This window comes from Falco punctatus (genome assembly GCF_963210335.1).
Source record: "Falco punctatus genome assembly, chromosome: 10".
NCBI classification, from domain to species: domain Eukaryota; kingdom Metazoa; phylum Chordata; class Aves; order Falconiformes; family Falconidae; genus Falco; species Falco punctatus.
Genome location: NC_137590.1, coordinates 22,253,972 through 22,268,133, shown reverse-complemented (window position 1 = coordinate 22,268,133; position 14,162 = coordinate 22,253,972). Strand labels below are relative to the sequence as shown.

General features: G+C 45.0%; 1 protein-coding gene and 1 long non-coding RNA gene across 2 annotated transcripts in view; one reads left to right on the top strand and one right to left on the bottom strand.

The window, feature by feature from the left end:
* The window catches only part of LOC308070739, a 173,010-nt gene that overhangs the window by 126,480 nt on the left and 32,368 nt on the right, over positions 1 to 14,162 (top strand). The gene's annotated exons all lie outside the window — the stretch shown is intronic.
* Positions 1 to 14,162, bottom strand: part of SLC6A5 (solute carrier family 6 member 5) — a 33,166-nt gene that overhangs the window by 13,690 nt on the left and 5,314 nt on the right. Inside the window, exons 4-10 of the mRNA XM_080405224.1 lie at positions 12,932 to 13,063; positions 12,525 to 12,698; positions 11,550 to 11,691; positions 10,983 to 11,115; positions 8,720 to 8,854; positions 6,773 to 6,876; positions 4,228 to 4,352 (exon numbers count right to left, since the gene is read on the bottom strand). Coding sequence (XP_080261350.1) covers positions 4,228 to 4,352; positions 6,773 to 6,876; positions 8,720 to 8,854; positions 10,983 to 11,115; positions 11,550 to 11,691; positions 12,525 to 12,698; positions 12,932 to 13,063 — 945 coding nt within the window. The remainder of the gene's footprint in view (positions 1 to 4,227; positions 4,353 to 6,772; positions 6,877 to 8,719; positions 8,855 to 10,982; positions 11,116 to 11,549; positions 11,692 to 12,524; positions 12,699 to 12,931; positions 13,064 to 14,162) is intronic.

The window sequence follows — 14,162 nt, the reverse complement described above, 5'->3', positions numbered from 1 at the left end:
ATGGTGTCCTTTAAAGTCTTAACGAGGAAATTTTCTTTGTTGGTTTGGTAGCTCGGGCTATATTTTTTCTTGACTGTAAAGAAAAAATATGTTTACAAGCATGCTTAGATTTGCCTGGGAGACGAGGCTGCAGACGTGTGATGGCAGCATTACAGTAGATGGCACTTATTCTCTATTTATCCCACTTCAAAGGCTCTGGAGGATGTTTTCTGCCAGGTGAGATACAAAGGAGACCCAAGTTGTACCGATGCCATGACCCATGTCACGAGAAGGGGCTCCAAACTCACTCTGCCCTGGCCATTTCCAATCTAGATCAGTGCATCCCGTTTCCAACAGCTCCCCACACTGTTTCTGTTCGAGAAACAACTGTTGCTTTTTCACGTACTAAAAAAAACACAGTTTCGGCAGCACGTGAAATAATCCTGTACGTGACTTAGTAAGCGTCACTGTCTTTAAAGTCAGCTGCAGAAAAATGGCTTTTTGGAATAGGAACGTGCATGTAGAGGTACGATGTATTCATGAATAGATTCTTTCATCTCTTGATTAAAGATTTCTTCTCTAATACTTGAGATAAGGGCTCTGCGTGCACTAGCTTCCTGCATATAGAAGTTTAATTAAGTCTCGGAATAATGAGTTCCCATTGATCACACTTGAAGGAAAAGTTTACTTATAGAATATGGAACTGCACGTATCCCCATCCCAGCCCCTCATAACTCCGCGAGATATCACCTGCCTGGCAGCACCCAGGCACAGGTAAACAGTCACAGGGAGTCTGGCTCCCACCTTCTCCATCTTTGGAGACTTCGGTAGGTATGAACTCTTTCTAAAAATCTATTAAAGCCAGGAAAAGGTTTTACATGTCTCGAAACAAAAACAAGTCAAATGACTTTGAACTTTGTTTTTAAATTACTAAAATTTTTCAGCTGCATTATGTTCTTAATCAAACTGCGAGTAGAATGAAAATAGATTGTCCTGTCTTTCCCTCCGTGATGTTTTCTTTGTTCATCAGATACATAGTATTTTTTTCATTTAGTATCTTCTTTTCAGGAAAAGCTCATGTACTCCTGATTAATATTCTGGGAAGAAAAAAAAAAAAAAAAGAAAAGAAAAACAGAAAAAAATCCCTTCCCATTTCCATTAATAATTTCATTTAAGGTTTTGAAAATTTGAAGGGACATTATGTTTCATCATCATTTTGGCTATTTTGTCCTTCACTGCAAGAAGAAATACAAATTTAGAACACAAAAAAAGTAGGCAGGGAAGGCAGAGACAAGGGGTGGCTTTTTTCACCACTTCTTCAGTCTGCTTTTTAATTTTGTTAGTTCAATGTGCTGGCTCAGCCTGCAATTAGCCCTCACCTCCACTCCCTTCCTACTGTACGGCTGTCTTCTGTTACGGGACTAAACTTTGGTTCCCCCTGTCCTGGAGAGCAGTGAAGCCTCACCCTCACAAATTATTTTTAAATGGCCTAAACAGGCTCTTACAAAAGCCCTGACAGTCCTACGGTAGGATTGCCTCTCGAGAGTTCTTGTCACATCCCTGGAACAGCTGCTGGAGCAGCTGGGAGCAGAGGGCTGCACTGCGCCTGGCCGCTCACGCCAAGGCCACCAACCAGCACCCAACAGAAAAGGGTTTGTGGTCCCCCGTGAGATGTGCCATCTCCAGGGAGATGAACCAGCAGAACCAGTTGGTTCCACCACCATCCCTAAGAGCTATGTCTTTCCACCCCACCTCTGCCCACCTCCCTGAAGCTTCCACCGCAGCTTCACCAAAGCACAGCTGTAAGCCCTAGCAAATAATGCCAGTGAGCACAGCATGGGTTACATTTTGGGGTTGGTTTTCTTTCCTTGTTTCAGGGTGGAGGTAAGGTCTAAAATAATAAGATTAATGGAAACACTGCTCCTAAAACACCTGGCCCCACACGGAGTTTTTCGGAAGTATTGGTCTAATCCATCCAGAAAACGGGGACAGCAAGGAAGCTTTTGTGTTCCCGTGTAGCTGACTGGCAGACCAAAAGGAAGAGGCACTGAAGAGTGAGTTGATACTACACTAGCTTGCAAGGACAGTATCCCCTACTGCTTGCTATCAAGAGACAGTTTGCCAGCTGATTGTCCTGTGAAATTCTCCTCTTGGACCATGCAGTGGAACCCACAGCCCGGAGAGCAGCTCAGCCCACCACGGGTCAGCTGGTGCAAGCCCCAGAACAACTCCCTCCCCGTGACCGAGCTGCTGCTCCTGAGCCTCCCCTCAGCTGCTGGGCTGCCGGGTACCAGCCCGAGGGGCTGCAGAAACCGCACAGGACCCAGCAGCTTCGCTAGCACCTCTGAGATCAGGAGAGCTGCAAATCCTGTGGGATTAGCCACGTTTCAGTTTACAGAGAAGCAATAAGCAAAAGGAAACTAAGAGCCTCTCATTTTTTCTTAACCAGCAGCAGCATCTTGTTCCCTCCTCTGTTGTTCTCCTCTCTTCACCTATAATAGCTGGTTTGTAATAAACAATCAAAAACCTGCCATTTTTGAGAAATGGTGTTTTTCACGAGAAAAAAAAAAGGAATGCTTCACCTGCTTCACCAGCTCTTGTTCCCTCAACTACAGGATTTCTGTGTCCTCAGGTCACATTGTCTGTTTTCCATTTAGCTCCTCTAACTTTGTAAGATGCAAATTAATCTTAATACCTCATTTGTCCAGCATGACCTATGAATATTACCATACAAAAACTGTGGAAAGTTGGGAAAGTTGTCTTGGTTTCTATCCCCTATTGTCACTGCTACAGCTTCAAAATCACCATGCTCAGCCAGCCAGGTACCTCAGGCTGCACGTAGCACCTTGTGGCACAGAATTCATTCAGGCAACAAACCCATCAGAAAAACGTTTAGTGCCTTCACGTTAATGAGGCAGTGAGACACATCACGTATAGAAGCCATAAGTATGCAATATTCACTTCTGAGCCCTTCAGTCCTTCTCCCATTCAGAGCATCCTCTCACACTGTGCAGTCACAGGTTGAGGGGGATAACACTGGGAACCATCCCCACGGCTCATGGAGCAGCTGTCAATCACTGCATGCTTGGAAATGACCATATCTGTGCTGAAAGCTGACACAATACACTTAATGCCCTCATGTGCTCACCGATACAGCTATGGTGGGGGAATCATAAATACTTATACAAGTTATTACATATTTGTCTTTTTAAGTTTGAAATGATCTTAAATATCTGGGAGCTGACTTTGGGGCTAAGTGCTGCACATTGCACAGGTGGTTATAGGACTAGGCTAAGGTAACAATTATCCCTTTAAAATCCCATCAGACTTTTTACAACCCTTTAAACCAGGGGTCCTAAAACTTTTTAAACAGGAGGCTGGCACGTGGATGAAGTGGCAGGCAGTCATCTGCGGCTGCTTGGTTTCCCCCCCTCAACCCCCGGCGGGGGGGGGGGGGGGGGGGCGGGGGGTCTGTAAATACCGGGGGGCGGATTGAGGACCCTGGGGCGCTGTATCTAGCCCGCAGGCCGTAGTTTGAGCACCCCTGCTTTAAATGTCTATGAATCTTAACCCAAAAGCTCCTCCCTTCCTCTGTCCTGCCGCTTCATACCAAAATCATACACACCAGCACCAATTCCTGCATCAGTCACACTCTTCTCACTCCTATTCAGGTCCACCAATTAAGACCTTTCAGATCTCCATTTGCAACCATCTCACTTAACTCACCAAGATCCTCTAATCAGAAAGTTTTTACTTCCCCATGGAGGCAGCTCCTCGCTCTCTGCAGTTCAGAAGCTCGATCCACCCCTCACACCCTATTTCTCCCACCCTCCACATCACGAAGCCCACCACCCTCTCATCCAAGGTTCCCACCACCAGGGACAACTTCTACCTTGAAAAAGATTTGATGAACAGCAGCAGAGAAAGATGAGCAGGGCAGTAATCCCTTAGACTATGTGAAGCAGACATCTCACCCTATGCCCATCAGTCATTTACACGAAAACTGAAATGAGTCTCAGCTTGCTTCCTTCTCCTGTCGAGCAAGAGATAAAGGGGCTTCAAGTAATACCTTGGCTTCCTCGTGTACTTCCCAGTGTTCCTTCTACCCTACGGAAATGCTTACAAGTGGTTTACTAATCCACTCCAGTTTGAAGCCATTATTCCCACCTCCAGTGTCAATGCCACTATTAATAGCAGAGCTGAAGGTACCACCAGCTGCCTAAGTGATGCAGTGGCCGCATACCCTACCTTGGTCTGCCACAGCTTCAATATTCACTTTGAGCTCGTTTGCCATGAAGCCAATAACGGAGAAGATGACAAAGCCTGCAAATATACTTGTGGCACTGTTGGTACATGTGACTATCAATGTGTCCCTGAAAAGAAAAAAGAAGAAGCCACATCACCTTGTTGCAACACCCGCAAGGGGTTCTGTACACATTTCAGGAGTCTCTCCCACAAGCACACACATCCTGTGGGAACGCTGGCAAAGGTGCGCTGTTACATCTGAAACCGATCAGAGAGGACAGAAGTCTTCACCCCACCACCAGGAATCCCCTGTGCAAGTTTCCATCACCCACATGCCACATAGGAAGCCCCAGGCAGGAAGATGAGCACTTCTGCTCTCCGGCTCCCCGAGGACAAAGGCGGCAGCAGTGAGGACGGGATTTGTGACGCCGTGTTTTGCTCTCTGCCTGATGAGGGTACCTGGTCACTACATAACCCCCATGTCCAGGCAAGAGGATTTGTGTCCTGTATCTTTCTTGTATTAATACATACAATTTGAGGGTGAAGCCTTCTGTACCTTGCAGCACTCACTTCAATGCCTGCCCATCTGTAGAAGATTCCCTGCTACTATTTTCCATCACTGCTGTTAAAGGGATCTCAAGAAATCCACACCTGTATGTCATACGGTACTGGGTAAGTACACGTGACTTGACAGGAAACCAGTCTCCATGACCTCCATCCATAATTATTATGTTCTTCATGGGATTTTAATTTTTTCTTCACAATATGCATGCCCAGAAGACTTCCCCTCAAACTACTGCAACTTAGGAACAAACGAGTCAATCATTTTAATTTTTTTTTTTAAGTTGGCTAGAACTTCTTATTCTTACTGCTCTTTGTTTGTCAGGAACAGAACGAAGTACAACCTGAAAAACTGTCAAAAACCTCACTGAGCTGGCAAATTCCTGGAATCTCCAACAGAGCATCTCTTAACAGGAAAAATTAGATTAATTCTTCAGGTCTCCAGAAAAAAAAATTACAATGTTCTGCTTGGAGTCATCATGTGTTAAATATTTTAGGTAAAATATTTTAGGTATGCATTATTAAGTGAATTTATGTAAATTTACTGAAAATAAAATTATTTAATTATGTTTAAAATGAATATGTCACTGAAAACTATCTGCAGTATTAGAATGTAATTAATATAAAAATTGAAAGATAAAATAGTCATGCTTCATTTCAGTATTCAAGATGTGTTGTAAAATTAAAAAGATTAGAAGTAACTAAGCTTTTCTAATTATTTCTGCTTCGGTCGCCCATATCCCTCTCTAACACAGGTAAAGCATATACTTGGTACTGGCCCTGTAAGATTTTTATACTTCATTACCGTGTATCTCTTCAAATTTTCCAAACTCAACAAAACATTGCTACCTTAATGCAGCAAGATAGCATGATGCTTCTCCCATTTTTTGCCCTGATATTCTGAATGTATTCATTCATCAAGAAAAAAATCAAAGCCAAGGACAAGCGTTTTTAAAAATAGGACCCAAAGGACTGTTGGAGCAACTGAGTGTGCAAGACTGTTCTTTATTCATCCATATTTTAGGATAAGGATATTAAATTACTGCTGAACACTAGTTCAAAATGTTTTTGTAATTCCTTTTTAAAATCCTGATCCACATTTCTTCTTAAAGCTAAGTGTTTTGTATACAGTACTTAGAAGTTATAGGATATGGGAGTTCAAATCCCAAGGAGCGTTTGCTTTAAAGTCTTGACTCAGGAATGGTTTTCAGGACAGCCCTGGGTCAGTGCCTGTGCCTGCTGGTGGCTGTCCTGAACGAGCACCTTGTCCTTGCAGGAATCAGTAAAGGTTTGCTTCTGTACAAACGAGATTGGCTTTAAAAACATTAAAATAGCAGTGAAGTATTCTACTAATGCCACTTGATTTTGTTTTTTCCACCTGCAGACATTTATCTGACTTGCTTTTTGATTAAAAGACCATACTATGCTACCAGAACAATGACTATTTTTCCTTGTAAAAATAGCTTTTAGTGATTTTAAATTTCACAACTTGAAATAACTTTGCACATGTAAAACCACACTAAGAGTAATTGGAAAAAATAACAACACTTAGGAGAAACAAGAACCACGTGTATTGAAATTGCACGTTCAACTCCCACATCTCGCCACGGCAAAATTCAGCCCAGCCTACACCTGGGTAGCCCTTCAGCAGAGGCTGCTGACCAGCACCGTTCCGTACCAGTGCTCCCAGCTGCCGACAGCTTCCCAGGTTGCCCCTCCACCTAAAACTGCTGACTCTGAAAACGAGGAGCCGGGGGGAACAGGAACTATAATAAGCCTACGGCTCATCTTGAGACTAGTAGATCAGGAGCAAGGGAGGAGATACAACACACAAACCAACCAACCAACACAAAAAACACAGGAAAAGAAGGAAAAGGAGAACCAAAGGAAAAGGAAGGTCTTTGAAACCAGATGCCTGCAAGTCAAAAGATGACTGGTTTTAGACAAGACCTGTTTAATAGGACTGATGGATTTCACTCCCACATACCTGTAGCAGTTATTATGGAATTTATTGTAAGAAGAGAGAGTAATGAGACCTCCCCATGCTGCAGATAAGGAGAAGAATATCTGAGTGGCAGCATCCTTCCAAACCTAAGTAAGATAGACAGGAGAGGAGAGAGCATCGACTTCAGCAAAGTGTTAGAAAGATCAACAACACTACTAAATGATGGGGGATTAACACATAGGTAGTTTAAATGAACTTTAGAATACTGGATGTCAACAGAACATTTAAAAGCAAAACCCTGTCCCGAAATACATAGTGCCCATTTGATAAGGATCACTGTTCTTGCCGAGCCCATAAAAAAATGACAATATAAACTTGGTTGTATAAGGAAGGCACAAATATTCAAATTCTGTTGCTTGATATATATCAGTTCAAACACCTTCAGTAAAGAAAAAACAAATCAAGAGGAAAAATCTGCATCAGGCACTGTCAATTTATCTGCCAGTGGCCCTAAATAATACTTTATCTTCTTGATAGAAGCGCAGCATTGCTTGATGCTACTTACGAGGCACAACAATGAGATTACACTAAAATTAAATTTCTATCATTAGGTGCCCATCCAACAGCAGAGCCTAAGTTAGGCCTGTTTAGACACAAGGGCTCAGCTTCCTCCCATCAGAAGACAAGACAAGCTCAGCCAAGTCTGTCTTCAAACAAGCAAAACAACCAAACAGCATCATTTGTTCTGTAACGAAGTTCTTCGAAGCCTTCAGTGCATTTAGACTAAGCATTTCTAAATTGCCAGGCATTTCAGATAAGTTGGTCTTACCTATCACTTGCAAAATGTTTGAAGCGTTGGTATTTCTGTCTAGAAGGTTTCCTACAAAGTCTGATTTTCCACCCAAGTCCACCGTGCAGAAATGGAGATACAGGTACATGCACAGAGATGCACACACTAACCAGTGTGAAGATACTACTTAAATGCTACTTTAAAGTTACCGGCCAGCAAGCATTGAATCCTTCATCTAATTGAGTGTGATATTAATTCATGTTACACTGCAAAGGAAACTGAAAACAGACACTGGCCTAAATATCAGCAAATGCTTATCCAGCATTATACAGATACTTAGTGTATACAAACAGCCCCATTTTGCAAAATGCAGCAGTTGTCACCACCTTAATTGCACAATGTGGGATCCAAAAATGTTCACATTTAGTGCAAAATTAATTTCTATATTGTTTGCAAAAGATTTAATACTCTCATTGCTAAAAAATCAAAATATCCATTATATACAGAGATCTTAAGAAAATTAAGATCTGAACAGTTCATCCACGAAGTGTTTTTAGCCTTAATTGTCCATCTATCAATGTGATACAACATCACTATTGATAGAGGAAAAAAATTCTTAAAGGGGCAAAGAAAAAAAGAAAACAACAACACAGTAAATTTCCTGAGGTGTTGCTAAAAATCCCTCTTAAATTTCTCGAGGAAAGAGTCTGAATTGTAACTTTCAGCTCAGGCTTCCGCTCACTCTCCAGACCCCTGCCTTATAACACCTAAGGCCACCACACAGGCACTCACATGCCAGCATTTGCTCAACCTGTTACATACACCTATTCAGAGCATTTCTCAAGAAATGCAGCTAAGTTCGTTATGTTACCTATTAAAAGCTTTGTGTGCTTGTTCAAGTCAAGGTAGCATCCAAGAGACACCAGCGTATGAAATTCTATACTTCCTATTTAATTCCCTGTTTTCCAGAGATTCAGGTGAAATATTAAATATGAAGTAAATAACATAACATTTTAATGTTATTATTATAGATATGTGCACACAAATGAAAAACATCCATTAAAACAACACTCCACATAAGATGAAGAAAGTTTCCACAAATGGCAATGCTGCCTCTGCACACACGTGCTTGCAACAGATGCTAAAATCTGGATGATTTATTCACCCTGGCAGAAGTATAAGTGCAATAATAAGCCCACCATAGCATCAATAAGCTTCTCCCACTTTGGCGTGATGAAGTACCAAATTCCAGCTCCAGCTCCAGGTAGAGTTACTCCTCTTACAAGAAGGATTATGAGAACTACATAGGGGAACGTAGCTGTAAAGTACACCACCTGGACAGACAAAAAGAAAAAATTATTGGAAGGGCTTATTTGGATCCATAAGGCGGAGGAGGGGGGGGTGGGGGGGGTGGGGTGGGCTGGTGGCGGACTCAAGTGGTACACTATTGCCTGAAGAATGCAGTTACTCAGGCTCAGAGACAATACCCAGGGAATAAACTAGGAAGACAACAGCTAATTTCCCAGGACACCTGAAATTTTACAGCTCTTCTTGCTGCTGGGAGCAGGAATAATATGAATAGCAACACAGGTGGGAGTTGGGACCTTAGACAGAGGAGGAAAGAAAAAGCCGAGCAGAAAGATTGGAGAGGAACAACAGGAATTTACAGCTAAGTGAAAACAGTCACTTTTTATCCTTGCCCAGAGTAAACTAACACAGTTCAATGGAAATGAAATGAGCAATGCCATTCAAGAACACTTTAACTTCTTTATTTTTCCTATATATTTATCAGTATTTAACCAAGCCAAAAGATCTTTTTTATTCTTGTTTGTACCTCTTAATATTTTCATATCACCATAACAATATTTATGGTCCCAATGAAAAAAAAAAAAAAAATCAGTGAAATGATCCAGATAGACCTAATCATCATAATGCCTAAACACACAACAGAGGTTGTGTCTTTAATGATTTAATAATTACCTAGTACAGAGCAGAGCTCCCTCTGGGGTCAAAAACAATGGCTAGATTACAGCCAGCTAAGCTGTACTCTACCCAAAAGCATTTCAAATCCTTTCCACATGAACCTCTGAATCTTATACGGAGCAGAACCCTCCGAGCTGAAGTGACTTTTGAAACCACTTTCCCAACTTTCTCTTTGCTGATCCAAGAAGCTGCCCTGATGAATGTGCAGTGAACATACTGGACTCATAAATCCAGGTTTTCTATCCCTGACACCAAGGAGTCAATATTTTTCTTGGCCACTAAGACTCACTTAAAGAAATACCTATTGCCACATCCAAACCCCGGTTATTCTCCTGTACATCAGCTGTTTCTTGGCTCTGGCCTTTCATGAAACAGTTTGTCCCACCACTCTAAGGGGGCGCGGAGATCTCTGCTTTCCCTGGCACTCCGAGTCTTTGGATTCTCTGCTAATTCCCAGGCTACCTCCCAACAGATGTCATCACCTTCTACATGCCAAGGGATGCCCTGGAATCAGAAACCCCGTGCCCTGCTCTAGACAATTCATAGCTATGTCTGCATATGCACTATCTTTATCTGAGGAAACAGCTATTTTGGCCTAGGTTTTTTACTTTTCCAGCCCACTCTGTGTGAATAGGCTAGGTTTATGCTGTGTCATCATCTAACATTTTAACGTGCGATCTAACTGCAGCGGCATTGATGGAGAAGTCTCAGATACTCCATATTCCTGCAGGTTTAAAAAAAAAAAAAAAAAAAAACAAACAAAAAACAACAACAAACACAACCAAACACCCAAACAAGTGCTGCTGCTGAAGAAAAAGCTGCATTTCTCTGCCCAGCCAGCTGCCTGGCCAACTCATAAATCTGTACTTCCATGCCAACGAGAGGACAGGCTACCTCTCATCACAGTGGCTAGTTAGGAGGCACGGCAGAAAGCTGCAGATTTGACGGGCAAGAGAGAGGATGGCATGTGAAATGTCTGAGAAACAGAGCAAGGAGCTGGGTTACGGCTGGGAGGAGTTTTAGATGACACACAAATGTCTGGGAAAAGAAGATCAGTGCTGTCTCTGCTCGCTCACCACAGACCAATTTAAGTTTGGTTCTGATGCTGAAATGGATTGCTTAACATCTTAATTTACACCACAATTTCCCTGATTTCAGTGAAATGCGAGATGACTGCAGAACTGCAATGACCACCACCCAGAATAGAGACAGCTGCCGAAGGCACCTTTTTTGCCATCCAGCCACTGAGGGCTCGTTTTAAACTTACTGAGGATTAGGGAACAAATGCTGAACCAAAATTTTCTCTTGTTTATGTTTTGGCTGGACAGGAAAACACGGACAAGATAAGGGCATTTCATTAAGACTTAGTCATTTACTGCAAATATTTTTCAGTAATTCATTGCCTTCAACAAGAGTGTCATTCCCTTCAAGCAGCTTGCTGCTTTCTTCCAAGTGTACTGTCACAAATATTTTTCTTACTTTTCCTGATGACTTGATTCCTTTAGCGAGGGAGGCATATACAATCACCCAAGCTAGGAAAAGAGATAGTGCCAAGGGCCATCTAATCTCACCAGGATATTCAATCCCTGCCGAAATCTTCAAGACAAAGTACCTAAGAACAAAAAAGAATTTAAAAAAAAAAAAAAAAGAAAAAAAGATAAAGCAGAAAAATTAATGACAGCAACGGCAGGCAGTAATTCAATGCAAATTTCTACAGTATTTTGTTTTGCTTCAGCGTTCTCAGTGGTTTCTCTAGAAGGTTCCAGTGATTCCCACCATGTATTATTTTATCTATCTGCATTGCAGTAGTAGATAAAAATGCCAGGCATGGGCCAATACCCCAGCTGTGCTAAGCACCACAGGAACAAAACACAAGTAGTCCAGAGTTTGAAATTTAACTGTCATCATTCCTAAGCAGAAAAAGCGGGTATCATTTGCTGTCCTTAGCTATTCTACTTCTAGTCTTCCAAAGAGAGATTTGTTGTCTGTTAGGGTGGATTTTAGAGGAAGATTAAAGCAACGTCTCTAAATAAAGAAAGATCTTACTTGAAGTATTCTTCGCTTCCACTGACAAACGTTTTGTTTCCTTCACTGGTGAAGTTAACCATAGTCAAGTTTGGATAGGCACTCATACAGAAAGTGGAGTTCTTGATTTGTATTTTTGGGTGCTCACTAATAATACAAGAATCTAGGAAGAAATGAGGGGAAAACAGAGAAAAAGAGCTTGTCTAGATTTTTTTTCTTTCTCAGGTTGGGTGTAAAACGACAACAAGAAGCATCAGCTCACACACATTACTGGAGCTTCTGTTCTGTCAGATTTCTGGAACACTTTGCTTACAGAAACTGTAAGGGTCCGGGAGAACAGGGTCTTCAAGTCCCTGACGATTTCCCCCCTCTATCCCAACGCCTAAGGCATAAAAAGAGCCGGAGGGATCGAGGGGACTTGTGCCCACCCGGAGAACCCACCCCCGCCGGAGCAGGGGCCGCTGTGGAGCCCCCGGGCCGGGCCGGGGAGCGCGGGAGCCCGGGGAGGGCAAGGGACCCGCACCGGCCCCGCTTCCCGCAGGTTCCTCGCTCGGTTTACTCTTCCCCTTTGCGCATCATTGCGTCTTTTGGGCCTTTTGCAAAAACGGGTTTCGTTGTTTTCGTTAAAACGCGCCTGGTAAAGCCCAAGAAGGTGCCGCCAACCGCCCCCAGGGGCCGCCAGGTACAGCATTTCATTCCGTGCTTTCTCCTCTACGCAGTTTTTACCGGGAGGGGGGGGGGGGGGGGGGGGGCAGCATTATAACTGAAAAATTCCATTTATCCTCGATGAGGAAAAATATAAACAGAAGTTGGGGAAGAGCCCATATGATGCAGAGCGCTCCAGAGGGGCTTGGGAAGTGACGGCTCCTCCGTGCCAGGACCCTTGCCCGGCATCTCCCAGGGGCACAGCTGAACTAGGGAAAGCTCTAGAAAAACACTACAGGCACACCCCTCAAAAAAAAAAAAAAAAAAAAAAATCACCCTGCCCCAACTTACCTAACAAAAGTTTGTTTTTATCTTTACAGTCTGGCGTGTTCCACGGGTTGTTGCAGGAAGCCCAAGGGAGCACGGATACAAAGGACGCAAAAAGGTAGAAAAGTGTGTAGCACAGAATAATATTGTAATATATGGCTATTAGGACCGAGATGATCAGCATCGCAATGCCGCAGCCTGAGAGAGAAGAGAGAGAGAGAGGAGACGGGGGTCAGCGCCGGGCCAGGCGGCTGCAGGGCGATGGCGAGGGCCGCGCAAGTTGCGCGCAAAGGCTGCGGAGCCGCCAGCGGCAGAGCCCGTAGCATGCGGCTGCGGAGCGGGGGCGCAGGGAGGCGGCGGTGCTTAAGCCATGCAAGAAAGGGGGTGCAGGTCATGCTCCCCCAAACCGGGCCGGCTCCTGCTCCGCTCACCTTGCAAGGCGGGGATGGCTTTCCAGACCGACACGGGGCCCTGACTAGCAAACTGCCCCAGGGAGACTTCCAGGAAGAAAATGGGGATCCCAGCTAGAGCCAACATCATCAAATAGGGGATGAGAAACGCACCTTAGGGGGGAGGAGGGGGAGAAAAGAGAGAACAACCTGAATCATCGCGCACAGAGGCGGGGGGGCCGCGCCGCCTGAGCCGTCACATCGGGCTGGCCTCGCCTCGCTGCGCGGCACGGTGAGGCGGCAGGCTGGGGGGCTCTCTCGGGCCGAAACCGCCCCCAGCCCCCCCGACACCGGGGGCAACTTCGCCGAGACCTGCAGCCCTTAAAGCTCCTCTGCTCTGTACCGACCCCCGGTGCGCCCAGCCCCGGCGCGGGGGGCGCAGCTTTCTGCCCTTCCAGCATTTGCTCGAGGCGGTATTATTGTGAAAGGAGCGTTTTAACACTCCCACTTAAAAGTTCTTACGTGTGATAAAAAGAAAGGTCACCTTTGGGGGGTAAAAGTTGATTTTAGTTTGAAATCGTCAGCGCGCTCTGGTAAAATGGCTCTTGGAGCATCTGCATCGCCATCCGCAGCGATGACGGGGCAGCCTGACCGCAGCGACACCCCCACCCCCTTATTTAAAATTCTCAGTTTAAATAAGAGCCTTTGCCAGAAGAACCTCCGCAAATAAACTTTTTCTTCCCCTTGTGAACTATTAACGGCACAACCCCCCTTCCTGACGTGACTTCTCCTCGGCTGTGCCGAGCGGCGTTCGCTTCGTCCAAACGGCTATTTCGCAACGGGGGCACCGAGAGATGTGCAGGGGATCCCCCAGACCGCACGGAGTAACATCTGGACCTGGATTCAAACGTCCTCGTGTGACTCCCCCGCCTCGAAAACCCTTTGCACCGTCCTCCGCTCCCCCATTCGCGGGTTCAGACCCGGGGGGGTTCACACGCGGAGGGGGCCCCCGCTCGATGTCCGGCTGCCATCAGCCCCGCTCCTCATCTTCCTCCCTGCCCGGCCAGCACACACCCGTCCCAGCGGTTTTTAAGGAAACCGCTACCTTTCAACGAAATCCCGCCGGAGCTCTCTTGCTCTCAGAGCTGACCACGAGGAGAACGCAGCCAGGGGCTTCACTAAGCCGCTGGCGGTCCGGGGGTGCCCCCGGCCCCCTGCTCAGCTCAAGGGGTGCTGCCCTGGGGTTTCTCCCCGCCGCAGAGGCAGGGGCGGG